The following is a 23,378-nucleotide window of genomic DNA, read 5'->3' as shown; positions in this document are numbered from 1 at the left end:
CACGTTGCCCTGAGGTTGAAATGCACAAGTCAAGGCTCTCTTGCCGGGAAGCAGATTGCCTTGTGGCCCTTTTTCCTCGCGCCCCTGCCGCCTCTGCGCTGGAAAGCAGAGAGCCCGGTGGGCTAGGGCGGCCGGCAGCGCGAGAGGCCGGCAGAGCGCCTCGGGGCTTAGGGCTCCGCTCGGGATTTAGGGCAGCCTCAGAGGTGTCCTGCTCAGAGGAATGGGTAAGTGGCTGGAAGCTGCAGGAGGGTTCAAGTGCTGTCAAGAGAGAGGGAGCACCCGTGCGCCGTCATGTGCCGCCGCAGCTCCCTTATTGACTTTGCTCGTGTTCCTACAAGTTGTAAGAACGTGCCGAGGGTCAGGAGCAGGGAAGAGAGAAAGCTAATGACTGCTCGGTTTATTATTAATGTTATTAGGCGAGTGCGAGGCAGGATCGCAGGCGAGTGGATGGCTGGAGCCTGTGGCACGTTGTATATTATTCCTGACACCGATCTGAGCAGTTAACATTTTAGCACGTTTGTTTTACAGCCTGGTATAATTGTGCTGTTAAGAGAGAGGCGCTAACAGCACCAGAAATGGGCTTTAAAATGTTCGTCGCGACCAGGCTTTCAGAAGCACCGCGTTGCCCTTGCCTCTCCCAAGATTTAAAAGAATTTCCTCAACTACTTTTCCTTCCTCCCCCTCCCCCACGCCTTTGATAATGTTTTTCTTTTCCTTTTCTTTTTCTTTTCTTCACGTTCCTCTTCCTGTGGCAATAAGGCTGACTTGCCTGTTCAGGCGACTTTTCGTCTCTGGAATGTGCTTTTTCGGAATACGTGTGATGCACGGTCCGGAGAAATGTGACATTTGTTGTCACGGCTTTTCTTTCTTTCGTTTCTTTTCTTCCATTTTTGTCTCGCCTTCTCCTTTTTTTTTTCTTTCTTTTCTTTCTTTCCTTTTTTTTTTTTTTCTTTTTAATTTCGGGGATATTCTGCTATTTGAAAGCAGCGTGAGTGGAGTGACCAGGGGGTCCCCGAGTTGTGACAACTGCTTTCTGGTGACGAGGCGTTCAGACGCCCCCTTCAGAACCATTGGCCGTGTCCGACGGGTGTGTTTGTGTGTTTGCTTGCAGAACCTGCCTTCGGGGAAGTGAACCAGCTCGGGGGGGTGTTTGTCAACGGGAGACCCCTGCCTAATGCCATCAGGCTCCGGATTGTGGAACTGGCGCAACTGGGTATCAGACCGTGTGACATCAGCCGGCAGCTCCGCGTTTCCCACGGCTGTGTCAGCAAAATCCTGGCTCGCTACAACGAGACCGGCTCCATCCTACCGGGGGCTATCGGAGGCAGCAAGCCTCGGGTCACCACCCCCACGGTGGTAAAACATATCCGGACCTACAAACAAAGGGATCCGGGCATCTTCGCCTGGGAGATCCGGGATCGCCTCCTGGCCGATGGCGTGTGTGACAAGTACAACGTGCCGTCGGTCAGCTCCATCAGCCGCATCCTCCGGAACAAAATCGGCAACCTGTCTCAGCAGAATCACTACGACTCCTACAAGCAGCACCAGCCGCCCCCACAGCCCGCTCTGCCCTACAACCACATCTACTCCTACCCCAGCCCCATCGCCGCTGCGGGAGCCAAGGTGCCCACTCCCCCAGGGGTGCCCGCGATTCCCAGCACCATGGCCATGCCCCGGACGTGGCCGTCGTCCCACTCAGTGACTGACATCCTGGGGATCCGCTCCATCACAGACCAAGGTGAGGAGGGGGGTACGCGGGGCCACAGCGGGGCAGGGCCGGAGACTCCGTTCCCCGTCCCCTCCGAGGCTCGGCAGGGGCTTTCGCGGCTTTCCCCGGGAAGCCTCTTGCGTTTTCCCCGGCACTGAACTTACCGGGGGCTGTGCCCTGTGACCGGGGCACGTCGGAGGTCCGGGGGGGAGCCGCGGGCGTACCAGCGAACGGGAAATACCGGCAGCCACCGGTAACTTTGTGACCCGAAAAGTGGCGACTCCGGCTGGGGGGAACGGCCCCGGGGTTCGCTGCCCCGGGGCCCGCGGGGCTCCCGGTCTCGATCCCGGTCCCGGTCCTGGTCCCGGTTCCGGTTGGGACAGGGCTCGCTGCCGCCCTCGGGTCGCAGGCGCCACCTTGGCGTTAGCGAGCAGTCCATTTTCTCTAGTTTTCGCAATCAGGCCAAATTTGCTCGGGCAGGAAGTTCAAATGTCACCTAATTGCTTTAATTCTGATGCTGTATTTTCCTTCGAAGCGGTGGTCCAGGAAAACGAAACCCCGAAGATTTTCTCCTTGTATCCCTTCCACCTTCTTTCTGTTTCTCCGGCTGGAAACTGTGTCGTGTCTCCCAGCCGCTCGCTACGCTTTGCCGCAGAGAAAGGGACATTTTTTCCACTCCCGTCTCTGCCAGTGAACTAACAGTGAATGTGGTTAAAACAACAGTCTAAAATAACCTTCGCCTACAGCGATCTTTGCGTCCCACTCTTCCCTCCCAATTAGCGGAGGGAAGGGGGGGTGATTTTTGTTTTCATTGCGTTTTTAAAGGCAATCGTCCGGTTCCAGCAGCACTTCAAATGCAAAGTGATCCTTTATGTATTGCAGAATAATTATTCTTTCCTCCGAAAGCTGGCGTTTTTTCCAAGCAATACATACTCACATAAGTATGTTTTATTTATACAGACATACGAATTTTTGCCCTTCTTCGCCCTTTGCTTCACGGTACACTGTTATCCTCAGACCGCGCCGGCACAAACAAATATGTTTCCGAGTCGGCTTTAAAAATACACGCCTGGCAACCTCTGCTCTGTGCTGGGGAGAGGTAGTGTTGGCAATGAACATTAAAGAGAACGAGAACATTACAATCACATGAGAACTGGAGATTTTTAGTGAGTTCCTCTTTTATTAACACCACATTGGCAGGCAGGCCTCTGACGGTACTGCCGGGTGTCTCGGCATCTCCCCGTCTCTCTCAGACCTCGGAGCTGCACACGTCTTTCTGCGGTGTAAAATCTCCCCCCTCCCCTTCCCGGCACCGACCTGGGGCTGCTGAGCAGCCGATGCCGCAGATGGGGGCTGCTCGCCCTTGATTTATAGGATAAACTGACCTTGCTGACACGGAAAGGAAGCCCCTATTCATGGGAAAGTGTGAGATCAGCAGAAAAGGGCGCTCACCGAGAGAGCTCAATTTCTTAAGACAACTCCAGATTTGTGCTTTTTCCCCGGCCTCGGCGTGGGGCCGAGCGGGGTGCTGGGGCACGGACGCCCGCTCCCACGGCGGCCCGCAACCCCGCACCCTCCTGCGGGGCTTGGAGGGGCCGTGCCCCCCCCCCCCGCCCCCCCCCGGCTCCCGGCCGTGCCCCGTATTCCCGTGCGGCGGCTGATGCGTGTAAAGGACAGGGCTTTTCTCCTTTTTGTCTTCTTTCTTCCCTTTGCTCCAATTTTTCGTCTCTTTCCTTTATTATTATTATTATTTTTTCGTCTGTGCGTTTTGCTTGGTTATTTGCTTTGTTTTCTTGGGTTTGGTCCCAACCTTGTTTAGAGCCTGGTGCGCTGGGCAGCCGTGTTGGGGTTACTTCTCTACCAGGGGAAACACTTTGCCCTCGGACACGCTCGCACACATGCCGGACAAATCTAATCCTGCAGACCCCAGGTGGGGACCCGCGCAGCGACACGGGGACGAGCCAGCTCCTGCCTTGGCCGCGGATGCTCTTCCATCAGCTGCACCAGGGGGAGCGGGGGACACCGCAGCCCCCCCGCCCGCCTCCTCCTCCTCCCGCATTCCCCCCTCCAGGGCCAGCCTGGGGACCCAGCACGGTGCAGGGGGCACCCCTTAGGCCTCCCCTTAGCTCTGCCCCCCGGGGAGCAGGGCCGGGGTTTGCCCGCAGCAAGCCACCCCTGCCTCTAACTCCCCCCTTTCCCCCGTGTTTCCCGCAGTGAGTGACACCTCGTCTTACCCCAGCCCCAAGGTGGAGGAATGGAGCAGCCTGGGCCGAAACAGCTTCCCCACCGCCGCCCAGCACGCCGTGAACGGGCTGGAGAAGAGCTCCCTGGAGCAGGAGGCCAAGTACAGCCAGGTAAAGAGAGAGGGGCGGCCGGGCGGGGGGGATGCTCCAGGCCTCTGAGCTCGGCCCCGGGGCTGCGGCCCCTTCCCGGGGCTGCCGCTCCCGGTCTCAGGCCGGTGTCGGCCTTCGCTGGGCGGCTGCTTGGTTTTTTGGGTCGTGAGCCAAAAAACTCCGCACGGAGGGGCGACGTCGGGAAAGAGCCTCGTTGCAGCCTCCGCTGCCTCCCCCAGCACAGGCGGCCGCCAGCCCCCCCGGGAGACCCCGGCCGCCTCTCTCCCGGGTTGTGCAGCGGCTGCCCGGCCCAACCGGCCGAGTAGACACCCGAGAATCGCCGCGCACCGGCCTCCGCCGCGACCGGCCCCGGCCGCGCCGCTCCCGGGGTCTCTGCCCCCTGCCGCGCCGTGCCGAACCGAGCCGTGCCGAGCCGCCCCCAGGCCGGGTGAAGCCGGGGGCGTCCCATGGCGCTGCCGACCGCCGCCCTGGTGGCTGCACTGTACTGTGGCTGCGCTCAGTAGGCAGGGGAATAATTCGAAAATGAGGTGTAATTGCTTCCTACATTAAGCATTTTTAACCGCTTAAGTAGACTGCGAATTTCCTACATTTTAATTGCAACACAATATAACTGTGACTTAACAAATCTCTGTCTAAATCCTTGTACTTGCTAATCAAATCCCATGCCAGGAGAAAAGCTATAAAAGACTCAACTGTTGCTAGTTGGGAAAGCACAGGCTTGAAAGAAAGAAAGAAAGAAAGAAAGAAAGAAAGAAAGAAAGAAAGAAAGAAATAATATAAAAAAAAAAAACAACTGTACTTTTTCCATCCGATGGAAACATTTCAAAATGTAACACAAGTTTCTCAGAAGCGTTGCCTTCCCTCCAATTCATTTGTTATAGTTGTAATGAATTCAAGGAAAAACTGTGATCTCCGTTTAGCATGCTACTATTCAAGGACAGAGACTTTGGACATATTTGATGAGTCCTGTGCCTGGTTTTGGACTCCACGTTGAGGAGGTTTTTGTATCTCCTGTTTGGTGCTGAGAGTAGCTGAATCAGACCCTTTCACATTGTTGAGCGCAAAGTGCATGAATACTTGCAACGAGGTGAAGGAGGCAGAGTTGGACATATCGTAGGTCACAAAGGTGAACAATCACTTTTATATATTCTGCCTTACAAACAATATTCTGCTCTTTATGCATTATACTTGCTTTGTATTATGTTTTTCTATTATCCCATTATTATTTTGTTCATTGCGTATTACATAAAATGTGCACTGCAATCTAGCCATGACTGTGCAGTTAAAGCTAGAATTAGATTTAGAATTAGAGTTAATATTCACTCTTCCACAATTTTCTTTAAAGCAACAACAAAAACAAATTAGAATAATTTGTTAGGAATCTTGCTAAAAATTGTGGAAATATCTTGCCATTATTCTGTTGAGGATGGCTGTACCGTGGCTCTCCTGTCTTAAGTGCCAGTCTGGGCCATTCACTTTCCAAATGAATGATTCTACTGAAATAGTCACAGAAAGTCGTTCATAGATTATAAACCTTTGGAATCTCATTTATCTCAACAGGCACGCTGAGGAACAATATTGGGTAAATTGGGTTATTTTCAGTGCTGGAAACTATTTCAGTGTTGGAAACTATTTTTTATCTTTTTTCACTCTTTCGATATTTATGTTTTCATCTTGATAATATATCACTATTCTATTGTCAATACCAGTTTTATTTTAAAGTTCTGTTCAATCTGAAAGATTGCCTGATAAATGTAATTTAAACATATTCACTATCTAAAAATGGAGCAAATTTCTATTAATAAAGTGGAATTCATTTATCAAAATACATTGTCCAAAGAGTTTTAAAGGGCAGACAAACAAAAAAGCATTTATCCAAAAGGTCATTTTCTAAGTTATGCTCACTAAAAGAAGATAAAAAGGAGATTTCCCCCACAAACAATACGTATTAATAGATTTTGGAAATTTCTGAACTATACACCAATCTATTCATTTAGTATTCAGACTTGCTTACTAGAGAATGTATTCAAAGAAAATTAATGCCAAATAAGGATGTGAAAATGTGATTTTTTTGCAGTTTTTGCTTTTTTATTTTTTTGACAAAAGATTTGTTCCAACAAGGTGCAAAGTGAATTTATGAACCAAATTCTTGCTACATGTAGAACTGACTTAGTTGTCCATTCGCTGAAGCGCAGGGAGTCTGGGGTGACGTGCTGTTACAGTTAAGTCTTGCCAAAGACACATCCTTGGATCTTTACATAGTCTTTCACAATGTGTACTGCTTTGGATGTAAATAGATGAGCAGGGGGAAGGAGAGAACATTGGTTCATTTATACAGATCCAGCAAACAGGTAGCTGGAGTGGCGGAAAATGGAGAAGCCACAGTGATAATTTACATGCCAGAAGGATTACAGTGAAATAGGCTGTGCCTTTGGACTTCAGGGTAAACGTTATTTTCCTCATCTCCTCTGTACAAAGCTCATTGTGAATGCTGGGTCTTAAGAAGGCAGACAGCGGATTTCCCCTGGAGAAGAGAAGTGGCTGTTCTGTAATACTTACTCCAGCTTTATGTCTGTATAACCAAACTCAGTGGAGCCTACAGCAGGAGTAGAGCAGCAGGGAATCGAGAGAGTGTGTTTTACTTAGGCTTTCCAATTACACAACAGGAGCAGAGGGAATGTGCTCTGAAGCACATTAATGAAGGATTCTGTGGGACCTGTAGGGAATTCTGCTGTTTCTAACTAATATCAGCTATACATTTTAAGCATCTGCAGCATCCAAGACCGATTCACCTGCCCACAGCTTGTGAACAGCTCCATAGCTGCTAGGTGGGTGAAGGACTTGCTCCTCCAGCCTTAATCATGGAAGATATTTTACCTCTCAGGAAGGCCCCTGGAAATTCCCTCTGCATGAGCAAGACTAGAAAAATGGAGCCCGAAGAACAAAATGTTCTGTACTTTTAAACCATATATGTTTGCACCCTCCTTCTAAGTGAAACGCTTGTTTCAACACATGGGATCTTGTAGCCTTTTGTTCAGGCAGAGCTCCCATTGAACTCCCACACTTGTCAGCCAGGGCAGATCTCGGAGACCAGCTCAAATGGCTGCTTTTCGTCCCCTGCCCCACACACCAGTGGCAATTTGGTCTGGGGAAGGATTGCGCAAAAGAGGCAGGAAGGCTTCAAATTTTTGCCTCAGCAATATGTAGTCACACTTGTTTAACATGAAACTGAACTGAATGTAGAACATTTTTCACGTTAAGTGTTATTAATTTCCTGGTGTCGCTGGGCCTTTGTTTGCAATGTTGTTTGGTATTTGGGCTTGGGGAGTTTGAGAGCTCTGCCTGGCAGTCTGTCATTCTGCACCAAAAACTGCACAGGAAGTCACAGCGATGCCTTGTAAAGCTTCTTTTCACTTTTAATTACCTGATGCCCCAAGTTGTCATTTCTATGTAAGTAACTGCATTATATTTTCCCACTGCAATACTGCCACACGTTTCTCTTGTCATACAACATTGCAAACAGAGCAACTGTGAATCAGAGAAAACAAAAAGGAAAATAGATTTTTCTGAGAGCTTGACAGTTTTAGGTCATACACGTTTCATACAGAGCTGAGTTACATTCCACTATTTATACTGAGAGGCCCATTCAATGTGGTGTTGGGGGGAAGGCTTCCATGGGTAATTATATTATTAACACAAAGAATGAATATTCTGAGTATTTTACGCATTAAGCAGCTTATACTAATGGCTGCATTTGAAAAACAAATATCAGCTGAAATCACTGGAATATGAAGCCATTTGTTCCCTGCATTTGAAATGACACTATTTAATAAATATGTATCATATTTAAAATGCAGTTTTCAGCCATCTCGTGCTTGTGACTTTTTGGACTAACCTCAGGGACATGTAAAGTGAAAGAACTGCAGTTTGTACTTGCACATGTATGAAAATACAGAAGATCTGACGTATGCCTGTACAATTTGTTGAGAGGCAAATGGCTTTGGAAATATTTTTTCTCAGAATTATTTGTTGTGTGCCTTGCAGAAAGTAGACGCGCGCATTGCCAAAGGGAGCTGATACTCATTAACAGAAATATGTTTGTAACTGGGACCTAAGAGCAAGTGGTTGTTGCAAGCTTGCTCATGGAAAGGCTGAGCTGTTAGGAGGCCTGAAACCAAACCTACTGGAGTTGCTGAAAACACTCGTCTTAATTAAAAGGGGTTTGTGAACATGCCTCGGGTGACATCTTCCTGTGACATACTGGGCAGACCCCAAAGTAGCAACCCCTTCACCTCTGCCTCAGCAAAACTTCCTCAGTTGTTACTGCCTTGACTTTTCAGCTTGCCGGGATAGCGCCCCTTGTTCTTCAGTTGTGTTCTGATTAGGCGATCATGAGCAACATGTGCTTGCAGCATAAAAAAGAAGGCTCCACTTTAGGGCAAGCGATTGCAAATAATTGTGGGTGCAATTCTGGACAACTATTTACATAGAAAGTATAGGCAATGTAAATATTTAAGTTCCTGATCTTTGACTGTAGATGAACAATGAACTATATATGTGGTGGCCAAAGCATCTGTAATTGTTTTTATCTACACTACTTAGAACCTGTGGCATATAATTACTTCTTTGGGAGCAAGATGACAATGTAACTTTAAATGTTATGGCCAGTTACATGACCCTCCTACACAGATTATTTATTGCAAAATTTCATTTGAAGATTGCTTGTTTGGCATCCTATTTTCTAACTCAGGATTCAGAGATTTGGACTCCTATTATGGATACATGCAAAATCCATAAGGATAAAGGTCTAGACTGCCTGATCTCAACCCATACCCAGGGAAGGGGGTGGTATTAAGGAGAGGGACTTATTAGCTTCCCTGACGTATGACCGAGAAGAATTGTAGGCAGAGTTCCTGTCTGGTGCAAGGGTTCTCACCTTGTCTTGGAGACTCTGGTTCTGTCTTATTATCTCCAGGCCAGTGCCTATTATTAAAATATTGTCACTTAAGGTGGCTTGTCTGAGGTCTAGGCATCCATGTCAATGCATGTTGTGGGTGAGGGGCATGAGCTGATCCCACTACCTGCACCCAATTCCTTCCCAGGTGATCTGGATGGCACCCCATTCGAACCCCATTTGTGAGACCTGCCTCTTACTGGCCACCTGCTTCCACGGCCAAAACACAGTGCCCTGCCCACCAACCCACATGGCTTCAGGGCACTCCACCCGGATGAAACTAATAAAGAAAGTCAGAGAGGTGAGTGAATGGTGTAATGACACTCAAATTGCACGCTGAGCACCCTCTGCTCAAAGGGCCCCAAGCAGCCAGGAGCTCTGCTGTGACAAACAGGACTATGGACTGGAAAGCGAGAGGTGGGAGATACCTCACTCAGCCAAGGAACAGAGTGTCGGGACAAGGGGACCAGATAGGATTTCATCTCTTCAGTCTTCTGGTACTTGCAGGAGAGTGGAAAGTAGATAAAGACTGTACAGTGTGTTTGAATTTGTCTGTTGTGGCAATTGATCGTCTGTTAGGGATTGCCTGTTTGCCTAATCATAATGATGATGGTCATTCAATGATTGAGGGGATGTGATTTCACCTTCCTTAACTTGATAACTTCCCAGTAATGGCCTCTACAGCATCAGAGATTTGTTAGACAAAGGGGAGTGCAGTTTTGCCTCTCCTTAAAGAGGACAAAATGGGGATGTGTTGTGTTTGTTCCCATACTTACCCAAGGTCCATCTAGAAAGAAGCTCTTTGACGTCTCTGTGCCTGTAACATCTCCTTCTGCCAACCTCACAGCCTCAACCTTAAATAACCCAATATTTAAATACTTATACCCTGTATTAAAATTACAATAAATTGTAGATTATATTATATACAGAAGGCATTTTTTTTGTAGAGCTTTTTGCTAAAAAATCATAGTTTAGTACATCATTGTAGAAAGAACAAATGTTTATTCTTTTCATTGTATTTGCTTGTTTAATGTCCATAGTTGCCCTGCCTGACTCCAGATTTTGCCAAAATACCAGGGGGAAATTGTTGTGCAAATCTGTTCTAAAACTATGGGAATCTGTTCCTAGTTCCTACTCAGGGGAGTTTGTTCACATTGCATGATTTTTCCTAAGCTTTTCTTTTGTCCTAGTAAGCACAGTATATCTGTCTATGGGAGGCTAAAGTTGTGTCTTCGTTATTGCAATCGAGCTTTGTACTCAGAGCAAATAGATTTTTTTTCACATTAGGTTGAAGTAGCTCAGTTGTGAGGTTTGCTAAATAACAGAAGACAATCCAAGAGCCAACACTTTCACTGAAAAGGCAGTGACTTCCACTTACTTACATAGTCCTTTCTAAACTGGAATGAAAACCATTCCATGAACATACAGCCTTTGCACAATACTCTGCTTTTGCGAGACATTTTAGGCAGGCATTGTAGCGTGTGCCTGGTGTGCCGTATGAGGTAGAAATCACTTCACTGTGAAAAATCACCTAAAATAATCCTCTTTTGAAGAAGCATTTAAAACACTTGCTCCCACTTTTCCCTCGCACTCAGGTTTCCCTCGGTCTGCTTTGTCTCGTCTTTTTCTCCTGCCTCGTCTTCCCTCTGCTGTTTTTAGGTTGTCTCAGGTTGTTTTTATCAGTTTAAGTCTTTGTGAAAGAGTTTTTTCTTTCTTTCTTTTTTTTTTCTTCTGTTGTAGTTTGTTTTGGAAAAGACGTAAAATGCCCCTGGCTCCTTTAGGAAAGGATCAGTGATAGTGTGTAAATTCAAGTTATTTCTATTTTCAAAAGTGGGTTTTTATTTCCCCGAAGAGGCTGAGATTTAAAATTTGATAGGAAAATATAATTAAGAGTGATTTTGATGCATGTCGCAACTATAGTTAAAACACTCAATTGATCCTATCTGATTTCTGTGTTATTCAGTGCAGCTGGGGTTGCCTACAAGTAAAGGAAACAACTTTAAGTTAATAAAAAAGCACATTAAACACAGGGAATAGGATCTGCTCATTATTAAGGGAATGAAGTTTTATTTTAGAAGGAAGTAGTGTGATTTGCTCATGTGGTACAGTGTAATGCAAGGACTATTGAATTTAGTAATGGGAAAAGTAGCTGTAAAGAAAACAGCATCAATGTAAGAGAGATGATGTAGGATTGGATAACTAATTATGTTTGCAATCTTAAAGCACTTAAGCATGCATATAACTCTGTTTTAATTGTGTCTTCAAGTAGAATATCAGCATACAACTTACAGTGAAAGAGGGATCCTGTAACTCCCCATCCTTGAAAGTTTTCTTCCTATTTTTCAAAGCCCAGTCTTCTGGGAATCAACCCAGCTCAGCTGAGCGACAGATTGACTGTAAACATCTTGCCCATGTGTTATTTTAAAAGCTCCTCAATTCCGGTATGTTACTGCTGCCCAATCTTTATTGAAAATTAAGGCATATATTTCAAAGTAATATCCTACCTACAAAATGTTCCCCCGTCTGTTCAAGGGTATTTTGGACGTCACAATTATTTGATGAAAATGTTTTCACTTTTCAGAGTCCATTCTAGTCTCTTCTGCTTGCAGTGGCATTAACAGAAAATGGAAGTGGGAACATGTTAAATATAATAAGTTAATTCATATAAGAATATGGATACCGTTTAATATGAGCTATGAAAAGATTTTTGCAAAAAATTTCCAGTATTAGGAAATGTCACTAAACTGTGGTTTGCAGAATCAGCTCTGACTAAGTTATCACATGTACTCTGCCATCTTAGCAATTTTATTAAATTTTTCTTAGATTCTGAATGAAAAGTTATCATGAACTGGATAAATTTGTTCACTGCTCACTTCTGTAGCCCTTATTCTTTAGGTTACTGTGACTTACCTGTGTGGGCACGTTAATTTCAGGGGGATGCTGATGAGTGTTTGTAGGATCACGTCATTTTTCCCATTGAAGTACTGAATAGTAGCTTCAGAATTTAGGTCTAATTTAGGTAACTACAATCTGTACCAAAATATTTTTAAATGTCATTCTACTATTCTATTTTTAAAGTTATTTTAAAAGCTTAAAAGAAACTTAGGTGTATTACTTGTATCTTTAGGTAATGCCATTTTCTGAAATGAGATTTCCATTACATGCCTGCTGCTGATGTTTTACTTGGAAAATTTGTTTACTCTTCCCCTGGGATCCCATCTGTTGGTTTGATTTATAAATCATATTTAACCTCCAATTAAAAGGGAGATTTAGCAGGTTTGCTTCCTTTATGTTTGTAGTTTGCATTTGATTGCTCCTAGTCTTGTTGCCGTAACCGTTTTGACTGATTATGTGCACGTCACTACGAACATTAGATATCCTCTGGGTTTTTAGGCAGTTTGCTCTTCTGATTGAAGGACTCGATATTCAGCTCAGTTCCGTGCTATGCTTTTCCCTTGCTGTGGAAAAAATGACTCCTCCAGTAGCTACCCTGTAGTGCGTTTTCAGGACATTCGGAGAACATTTGGTGTTTCCAGAAATTGTTTAAGCTTTTTGTTTTGAAAAATGAGCAGCAAGAGAGCATCTGTTTGTGGAGCTCTGGTAGCGCTGCTGTAGTTAAGCTGCTGCCAGCTCTCCATTTTGCAGGGGAGCTGCTGCTCTCGGTAGTGCTGTGGTGATGCCTCCACAGATCTGTTTCGTTTGCTCTTGGGGAAAGGCCCTGGGCTGGAGGATAAAGGCAATTGCTGAGCTTGCTGATCCAATGACAGGGAGGGTTCCTTCTGTCCAAGGCAGAGTTAGGGTTAGGAAATACGTATGAAGCAGCAGCCTAACTCACCAGAGGTGTGTTCCTCTGTGACACAGGCAGAACTGCTGCTGGTTCCGGCACGGGAGCTTGGTCTGACTCACTGTCCAAGCTCATTAGGGCTGTCAAATTAGCTAGCTTGGTCTTGAAGCCAAAGTTGTTTCTCCAGAAACACTTTTTTAATAAGTGTTTTGAATACTTCCACAAAACATATGCTTAGTCAATATAGAAAACTATCTCTGTAAAACAATATTGTAGCAATTGCATTACAATGGGCAGATGACTCAAATCATTGGAAACAATTACTTTAAAATAAGAAGAATCATTTGCATTCTTTTGAACACTTACTGTGGAGTTAGACTATAAAACCGAGGTGGCATCCACCTAACGTTTGTATTCATGTAAACTTGGAATGAGGTCATTCACATGACTGCTATTAATAATAACTAACCTAAATGCAAGTTTACAATTTGGAATGCTGTTTCTGAGAAAAATTAGGTGACTCTGGGTCATCTTACGAAACATTTCCTACTTGTGAAAGGATCACAGGGAGATGATCTAATTTGGATGCTCATAGAACATATCTAGCAAGCAAAATGCAGAGAAGGAAAAGCAGACAAGGGATGAAACAAAATGATATCACTCAGTTACAGAGAGGTATAGAATATATCTATATAGAATTTGAATTTATACCTGAAAGTGGAATCTAGCTTGTGTTTTCTTTGGTGTTAACATGGCCAAGGCAGAAAAAAAAAAGTCACATTGCTTGTCTGGCATGGATTGTTTGGGAAGTTTGTGAGGAAAGTTTGTGTCCTGTCTCCTAAAATACAGGAGAGGAGGCTGAAGCTGTATGGCACGTTACACCAGCATAACCTTCTTAACAGAAATCGAGTTGCAGGGGGCTATCTCAGGTTTCGACTTTTAGGAATCTAAACAGCTGGTGGAAATTATTTGTTCCAAAGACAATCCCAAGCAGGCTTGGGTCTAGACTTGCTTTTCAGCTACCCACCCCTTTATATCCCAAATCCCAAACAGACTGAAAACAATGTATTGTACCTAGGGTGTCTAAAACTAAAAGTCCCTGGGTTAAAACTACCGAGTCAACTCCTTCACTGGTGAAAATGCACACAGTCATTTGCTTCAGCATCATCATTTTATATCACATAAAGTGACATTTTAAGTCCCTTTGGCTTTGTATTGTGTCTTGGATATTCCCTTCGCTTGCACTGGCGCGTATCAGCAGTAACGCAGTAGAACAGCACGAGACTGAACTTGTGATCCTGACCCGACTGTTGTTTTGCAGGTATCTTTGTGAGAACAGGTTTGACTGAATTTACAAATCATTTGGAGGTCACGTGTTTTAGGTAGAGAACACAGCTCTAAAATTTGGAAATACTTATTCCGTCAGTTACTTCAAAACATCAGTAGAGGCAGCAATGCAGAGCAAATATTTCTCTCTGGTCTCTGTAGAAGCCAGGCAGTAAAGTACTCCAAACAGGAACCCTAATCATTCGCACAGCAGAGGTTCTCCATCAGTTAGAACTACATGTTTGTTTGTTTGCTTGCTTTTTAAATTGTTTCCCTTGAAAGGCAGTGGTTTAAATTAAGGAAAAAAAACTGTTTATAAAACTTAAAAACAATGTTCAAGAAGCTCTGCACTTAAAACAAGTTCTAAGGGTTTTAAAAATTCATAATCACCATGGGGTTCTCGCACTCCTAATTATGAATGTTTGGATTTTGGTGTTCATTTCCTCTGATTGAAATACTGCAGGATGAATTATTCATCCAGTATATACAGGCTTGTGGAACTTAATCCCCTCCATTTATTTTAAGTGAATGTCATGTTTGTAAAAAGTGCCAGATTGACAGACAAGATTCAACCCTTCTGATAACCTACACATTGTATCTAAAGCTGTTTAGAAGCAAAAACCCTTGTGGTTAAAATTATTGTACCAAGTCCTTCACTGATGAAAGTCAGACTTTTTTTTTTTTTTTTTTTTTTTTGAATAGCACAATTTTAAGTCATGCAAGGTGAGGTTTTCTCCAGCCCCTCGGTTTTACATTTGGACCAGAATAGGCCTCTGGCTGCTTTGCCAGGACAGCTCAAACATCTGCTGGAGCAGAACCATGCTGTGTGCTGGGCCAGTCCTTACCCACCCCAGTGCTGCCTGTTTTCCTCGAGACATCGATTGGCATTCACATCTTCATGTCTTCGAGCAGTAAAGCTTTGTAGCCCTGGAAACAAAATCAGAGTGATTCATTCATTCAGCGAGGGAGAGACAATAGCTTTCAAGTGTTGGTGGCCTCTGGCAGGTCACAACTGGTGGTCCCTACACAAGTATCTCCATGTTTTGGCCTCTGTTTTTAGGGCAAGATATTCCTCACATTCCAAACAGTTAGATGCCATGAAAACATCAGTTATCACAGCTGTGGTTTAAGAAAAGCGTGCCCCTCAGCATGGGGTCTGGCAGGGCACAGCCCAGGGACCCTTCCCAGCAGGCTGCGTGGACAAGGCCTTCTTGTTTCAGGCAGAAGGAAGGTGAGCTGTAGAGACGAGTATTGTGTGACATGGCTCATCCTCAGGACCAGAGAGTTGGCCCTGGTCTATTTTATTTACATGTGTAGACATAGTCACCATCTCTAGATATATATATACATATACATTTTTTTTCCTGGATGCAGTTTAGGGTTGGACATAGGAGGAATTCATTTTTTGAGGACCAAAAGTTGCCTTTCTCACTGACGGCATGCACTACCCATACACACTTGGCCTGTGATAGCAGGGTGGGTAGAGATGCTTGGCAAAGCGATTGCATCAAGTGGTATTTCAACTTGGCATAAGTCAGCACTGCACACAGCTTTGAAGGATACATTCGTAGCCTAAGTACTTATTTTTCCTCAGATGAGGCGCTGTTAGAGCATCTGCCTTTTCTAAAGAGTTTTAAGAGGAAGCGCCAGTGTTTGGAGAGCATCCTATAGCACGGCAGTCTGTACAGCATATGGGAAGCATTTTCTCTTCTCCATGGCAAATGAGGAGCCTGGCTTTTCCCAGAGCCACATGTGATAGAGGGGAGCAGCAACAATGCAGGAGGCTAGAGGGACGTGTGACTTCTCTGTAGCCTAGGGGGAATCCTTGCAAAGGCACAACCAAGGGACATGACCATTCGTGTTGAGGAACCCTACTTAAAACAGGGCTTTCATCCTTGAGCCCACTGCTTGGCACCAAACTGCTTGGAAGTGGGCAAGCCTGGGGGAGCAGGGTGGCATCACAGAGTCCAAACAACCTCTTCTGAGCCTCAGGGGCTGGAGGTTTGGCTGTCCTGTGCTGCCGCACCGGCTATGAGACTCCCCAGGGACTTGTCCCAGGTCTCTTTCCAGCCCTCCATCAGGGTTTCTGTACTTCTCCCTGCAGGATCCCTCTAGGCTGTGGGTCTTGATGTCCCAGTGTTACAACCCACCTCTAATGGCTCTGCTGCCCCTGTGAAAAGCTTTTTGTTGCTGTCAGGAAAACCAGAGAGGTGCTCTTTTCTTGTTTCATATGCTGCTGAAAAGCATTTGCACAATAGAAGAGTCAGGGAGCTTGGAGAACAGCTGCTATTTAGGACCTGTCACACTTTTTACTTTCTGGTAAATTCAGTAAAATAATTTTCCATGTGATTTAAGAAGTGTACGAATTTACAGTGCAATTATTTGAGGGTTTGTATTAATTAGTATTGTTGCAAACACTGATATTTAGAACCAAGGCTAAAGTGTAATTCTGAGACACAGTATGGGACGTGTAATTGGAGTTGAAGGTCAGGTCACATATTTGGATTTTCAAAAGAATAAGGCAAGTTCAGCCTCAACAAAGTGTTTATGGATTTGGAATGACGATTATGTTGCTGCTGCAGCTGTATGTTTTGCACTAATTAATATCCCTATTTGAAGCTTATGGCTGGAATCCCCTCACTGTCTCCTGCTGTTTTAGATTGCTGTACACATTTATATTGACTCCAGCAGGATTACTGCTTATTTTCCCAAGTGGCAATGAGAGGACAGTCCAGCCAGTGGAACTGAGTTACACTGGTAGGAAAAACAAACCTGAAACTAGGCCAGTGTTGTTTATGGAGATAAATACTGGAAATTTAGGCAGGTGCAATCCAGACAGAGATTGGTAAGTGAAATGTTAACATTGAATAAAGTTTTAGCAGGAACAAAAGTCTGTTTCATTTCTCAACTCTGCACTATCCAGGTTAGGTCCAGTTTTACCAGGTGATTAAATCTCTGCAAAATTGGCAGACACGGCATGATTTGCTGAATTGATACTTGCTCTTTCATACCCAGATAGAAAACCTTTCTGGGAAAAAAAAACACACCAGAAATCCTAAAACATAAACACTACACAAATCAAAACCTAAGCAAGATAAATGATCCTGTTTTGTTCCTGTTCTGCTGAAGAAGCATTTATAGGGTGTGAAATAAACCACTGAACTTTTTTTTTTTTTTTTTTTATTCAAATAAGGAGTCATTCATTGTGAAATCCTACCCTGGTAGACTGAAGGACTCTCCCTTCTTTATTTAAATAGAAACCCTTCTCCCTAGCCTAGGGAGGACCTAGGAAAATAGCTTGCAGGAAAGGACCCAGCCCTGTAATTGCTTTGTGCACAGAAGCCCTATTGAAACCTGGAGAAGCTGTGGGCAAAGAACCTTTGCAGGGGTATATCCAGATACCTAGAAAACAGATTTTAAAAGACATCATCAGTAATACTACTACAGTTCTGACTCATGCTCTGAGCAAACAGTTACCAAAGAGTTTCAGATGTTCCCATCCCCCCAGCTGCTTGTTACCTTTCCGCTCCAGGGAGCGTTGTGCCAGGATCCGTGCCCGCGCCTGCCTGCTGCAGCTCAGGGCTGAGCCCTTTGGGGCTGGGGCAGGTGAGGCGCTGGGATGGGTCCATCACAAATAGATCCAGCACTAGCTCTTGAACATCACCAGGAGATGCAACCATGGGCTTAAGGAGTCCCTGGCATTGCTGGTGGAAGGCAGGTAGGCTTACAAGGAGGCTACCTTCATACAATCATTGAATATCCAGAGTTGGAAGGGAGCCACAAGGATCATTGAGTCCAACTCCTAGCTCCACACAGGACCACCTAATAATTAAACCATAATAGTAGCACAGAATAAGTCTCGGTAGTTCTTGCCCTGCTTTTTGTATGTGTTTTCTAAATGTAAGCAGCTGGTCACGGCCATGGCTGGGCTCCTGGGAGGGGTGTGCGGGGCTGATGCAGGGTAGCTGGTCTTACAAGCAAAGCACAAAGGGGCCTCAGCACCACGGAAATCCAGGGGAATGATGATGGGTGGCTCTTGGCTGCTGTCATATGGGCATCACCAGCCCTGGTTCTTGTACAAATGCCTCAGCAGCTTCTTTTATTGCAGATAGGATTTGTCTTAGAATCATAGACTCATAGAATGGTTTGGGTTGGAAGAGACCCTTAAAGAGCATCTAACTTCAACCCCCCTGCCATGGGCAGGGACACCTCCCACCAGACCAGGTGTTCAAAGCCCCATCCAGCCTGGCCTTGAACACCTCCAGGGATGGGGCATTCACAGCTTCTCTGGGCAGCCTGTGCCAGTGCCTCACCACCCTCACCGTGAAGAATTTCTCCCTTATATCTAAACTGTTTTACTCCCTTAGAAACATTTCTCCCTTTCCTTTCAGGCACCGAACGGCCTCCCAGCTGTCGGCAGTTTCGTGTCTGCACCGGCCATGCCTCCCTATGCCACGCCAGCCCAAGTCTCGCCGTACATGACATACAGCGCTGCCCCCTCTGGCTACATGGCGGGCCACAGCTGGCAGCATGCCGGAGGCACACCACTCTCCCCGCACAGCTGCGACCTCCCCACCTCGCTGGCCTTCAAGGGCATGCAGACAGCCAGGGAAGGCAGCCACTCAGTCACAGCCTCCGCTCTCTGATGCAGGAGCTGGTCCAGGATGAGCGTCCCCGGCGCCTGGCTCACGGACTGCTCTCCTCGTGCTGGCAGTACCGGGCATTTCTCCTCCTGACTTGCATCCCGTTGGACTTTCGGGATTGAAAGAGTTGAAGGCAACACCACAAACAGAGGGGAATGTGCTGATGTCCTTGCACTCTCCGACTAAAGATCTTGTGTCCCTCAAAGGGCCCGTGGAAACTTGTCTACTCTCCTCTGGTCAAACCACACGTATTTATTCTTAATCACCACAGACTTGTTAAATGTGCAATTGTTGTTAAGATTTGTGTAGAAATCAATAAAGAAAAATCATCACAGGAAATTCTGCTATGCCTCAAATCAGCAATGGTGGCTAAATAGAAGGTATTTGCCAAAGACCTGTCTCTAGAGAACAAACCTCCATATTGATGAGGTTATGCAATCCACTGCTATTAAGAGATCACTTTTTTTGTTGTTTTGTTGAGTTTTGGTAATCAAATATAGAACCAAGGCAATGTGCAGCTCTCAGATTCTTCTCGCATTTCGTCATCAGTGGCAGTAATACATTAGTACTTTTATCCATTTGTAAATATAGGCTTTTGACAGCATTTGTTTTCACTCCCCAGTACATTTGTATTTTTCCTTTTTTTTTTTTTTTTCTTTTTTTTTTTTCTCCTTTCTTGGAAGTTAAAAAGGTGACTTTCTAGCTATTTTCTGTGTCTTTGCGTGGTGGGGTGATAGCCTCAGGTGATGAAGTTTAGGTAAGATTTTTTTCATCATGTTTTTGTGTGGAGGCTTCAGCATCTCATGAAATACAGTTATTTCTCTAGCAGAAGATTCAAAGACCAAAATCCAGTCAATAAACACTCCCCAGTTGCACCCAGCCTCCCATGTTCACAAAATACCACATCCATGTTAAGTACAGAAACAGAAATGGGTGGAAAATATCTGAACAAAACTGAATTCTGAAGAGAAAAAAATGCTGTTAGTGTGAAACATGCAAGGATGCTTACAAAGCCATGTAAGTTAGCAAAACCACTGTGAAACAGAATTGTACTGTCATTGTCAGCTCACTTGTGTCCAGCATTTTTGGCCCCAAGATTATATATATTTTTTTTAAGAAGAAGTTGTCTTTAATTTCTGCTTTAATGAATGTAAAATATGGCTCTTGGTAAAGTTTACAATGTTGTTCTGAATCATTTTTTTCCCTTGTAGGTATACTGGTGGTGGTGCTACAAACACAGATATTATTTAATATTAACAAGTTCCCTTTCTAGATTTCTGTATCCAGTGGCAAGTACTCTGTCCCATTTATTTTGCTTTAAACCTTCTTAAGTTTTATCCCAAGAGAGCTAACATTCTGATCTTTGAAAATTTACCTGTTTTCCTTGGGCAATAATAAAGTTCTGAATATTATTCCAGAATGCTTTCCACATGCTGTAGGTATGTTCAGAATATGAACATGGAAAAAAATATAAAGATTGGTGTGAGATTTCATATCCTTCATAGAATATTAATATATTGTATATTTTTATAAATGTTGTGCAATAACTTAAATTACAGCAAAGATGGTTAAAACAAAGGAGAAAACGTCATTCTTCAAATATTGCTCTATCTGCGTACAATATTAAACATTCATTCAGTGGGAAGGTAGAATACAGTCCTCTCTTAAAATACATTCCTCTCTTTGTAGATTTCCAGGTTTCATCACTGAGACAACAGTGGGCAATTTTTCCTAACAATAGAAGTAATCAGTACAAATGTTGTGTACAGTAAATCCACTGAAATACAGGTGGACTCTACTTATTGCAGCCACCTTTGCTTTTTGCTTTAAAAAACAGTCAACTGAACAGTATTTCTGTAAAGAACACAGGTATTGTATTATGGCCCTAAGGAAAGAAAGATCTGATCTTAAATATGATCCCATACTCTCAGGCCTCAGTACAGCAAAGGAATTCAACAGCTGGTTAGCTTTAATGAGACGCTTAAGCCATTGCTATTCAGTAGAACACTTTTTAACAGACTGTTTGCTGGAAACCACTACTTGTAACGAAATTTGCACACAAGTGCATTTCCACACTGCCGTACTATTAGTAGGGTGACTGATCCTATTCTGTTTTTACATAGAGTTGAAATAAGATAAAAGTTTATGCAGCCACCATGAAAAATAAATTGGTTTAACTGTAGACTAGCTCTTTACTAAAAATAAACTAGGAATTAAAGAAAAAAAAAAAAAGTAAAAGATCACGAGTCAATAACTGATTTAGTTGACAATAGAATTTTAGCTTTCAACCTTTTCTTTCCTGGATAATGGAATTATTAAGTCTACCTATTGTCACCCATGCAACACAGGCAATATACATCTAAGGAAAAAGTGATAAAAAGATAAACGACAAGCAGCCTTTCAAAGCACAGATTTTTGAGCTCCAAGGATTCGCAAGCCTGCAATGAAGTGCACCTATGTTAAAAGTTTTCCGTATTTTCCAGTGCAACAAGGAAATTTCTGGGATATAAGTCTGCTTATCTGAGATTCCCATGAGGCATTAGTGTGTTGTGGAAGATAGAAAAACAGTTCCTCAGCTTGTATGAGTTGCTTGAATTATCTTGTCTTCATCTTAATTGGGATAATTTTTTAAAGCCAGGACAAGACATTTTATTAATTAATCTTCATCTGTGAACACACACACACCATCACGAACTATTTTTTGTTTGTTTGTTTGTTTCAGTACAGTTTGTGCTTCATGCATTTGCCTGTTGTAAATACCACCTTATACCTGTGTGGAAAGTCAGTAGGACTGCATGCAGGAAGTGTCGCTCAGCATGAGCAAAGGTGCCTGACCTTGGCCCTTGGTGACTGGCTTTTTTTTTGGTCAAATTTCATAACTATTTTTTTAATGTAAACCTATGATGCAGAATATTTCTTTGCCCAAGGACTCTTTTTACTGCTTACACTCATGGGTAAACTGAAAAACACAGCACGTTAGCTTATTAGCCATACAACTTTAAGCTACTTTACAATAAACAAAGGAAAAAAAGAGAAATTGTTTTTCAAGTAATAAATAGAAGTCAGCTCCTGCTGTAAGGAACAGGGGTGTAAATCTGGAATGAACTCACTGAGGTGAATGGGTTAATCTGGGAGATGTGCAGTATACATGAGTGCAGAATTTAAGTTTTTAGTACAAAAAGCCTAGACTCCATTCCTAGAGCATTAAATGTTTTCAAATAAATCAGTGAAGTCTAATACTCCCTTTTGTGACAGCCCCACTGTGTTTGCATGACCCCGGTGTAAAACTGAATCTGACCCCATATTACACGAGGAGCGATGGTGGATTGGCCTGGAAGAGACATAAAAAAGGCACATTCATTGGTTTGTTTTCTAAAACTATGCTGTGTTTTCTGCTTTCTAATGGTTCTCTTTTTATCAAAGATCAGGCTGAGATATCAACTGAAAAAAAATCACGTTGGAAAGGATGTAAAACCGAAGGCTATATATGTATATACAGTATGTCTAAAGTCTTTTATTTTTATATTTTGAATGCCCTAAATTAATAAAAGACTAATTATGAAGCATTTTGATTTTCACTTTCAAAATGATTTTAGTAGTGTCTTCTCTTTGGCTAAGTACTGATAATGAAGTGCAACAACAATGAACATTTGCCTTAAAATTACAAACTGCAACACAGCTGATTTAACTGATTTTATATATCAATTAGAATAGGTATGAAAAATCACTGTTGTCAAATTTAGACAAAAGAGAGGTTAACTGATCATGTCAGTACAAGCATCCTTGAAAGTGCTGAAAATGCATGTCTATTTTTAGCTATTTGTTATTTTTTAATGCATTAAAAAACACTTATGAAACGAGACTTTACATGTGAACTGTCATTTTAAAGTAACAATCTGGAAAGATATTTCTTTAGGATTGAACATTGATAAGAGGAAGAGCATTTGAAGTGTGAATACAGTATGGGGTGATACAGAAACTGTCAGCAATTGCAAGATATGCATTCATTTGACAACAAACCTTTATATAAAGGGAACATTTTCATGACAGAATAATACATGATTTTAAGTTACTTAAAGAGTTCTAGAGAAGAAACTGTCAAGTGGCATGAAATGAAACTGTCTTCAGTTAGCATAACAGAAAAATATTTCACAGAGGTGGTTAGAATGGCTAATAAAGATAGGAGTACATCACTGAAATATTGTTTATATTTACAGTGACTGGGAAAAGCAATAATTTTAGCTGTACAGCAATAACTTTTATCTATAGAAGGCACATTGCTTTGAGGTGTATGGCTAGTTAATTAAGATCACATGTATTCTGTCAGTCTAGAACACTGTTTCTCCACCTCACAGTAGTGAGAACAGCCTAAAGGGGTAATCAAGGTGCCCTGAGCGTTTTTCTGATAGGACATCTCCTTAAGCAATAGTGAAGGTGGACAAAAATTCACAGTAAGATCTTACACGCCTAAAATATTTTTTTTCTGTTAATTTGTTTACTCGTTTCTTCTATGATTCCCACAGTTGCTTCACACCTGAATGTAACTTTATTCATACCAATTATGTTCAGTATCTCCTGTGACCTAAGTGAGCTTTATATTATATATACA

At 43.6% G+C, this 23,378-nt stretch overlaps 1 protein-coding gene across 2 annotated transcripts; it reads left to right on the top strand.

The window, feature by feature from the left end:
• PAX9 (paired box 9) lies at positions 1 to 23,112 on the top strand. Of its 2 annotated transcripts, XM_040558631.1 has the most exons (5): positions 1 to 224; positions 1,112 to 1,738; positions 3,923 to 4,062; positions 9,165 to 9,317; positions 18,518 to 19,983. In XM_040558631.1, the coding sequence occupies exons 1-5, from the start codon at positions 221 to 223 to the stop codon at positions 18,770 to 18,772; spliced, it is 1,179 nt and encodes a 392-aa protein (XP_040414565.1). In that variant the 5' UTR covers positions 1 to 220; the 3' UTR covers positions 18,773 to 19,983. The 2 variants fall into 2 exon arrangements, with proteins under 2 accessions (XP_040414565.1, XP_040414566.1); XM_040558632.1 differs by lacking the exon at positions 9,165 to 9,317 and having other exon boundaries at positions 18,518 to 23,112.
• Positions 23,113 to 23,378: the final 266 nt, after the last annotated feature.

This window comes from Cygnus olor, chromosome 5, assembly GCF_009769625.2.
Source record: "Cygnus olor isolate bCygOlo1 chromosome 5, bCygOlo1.pri.v2, whole genome shotgun sequence".
In the NCBI taxonomy this organism is placed as follows: Eukaryota; Metazoa; Chordata; class Aves; order Anseriformes; family Anatidae; genus Cygnus; species Cygnus olor.
The sequence above is the reverse complement of the archived record's forward strand: the minus strand, read 5'-3'. Positions and strand labels throughout refer to the sequence as shown.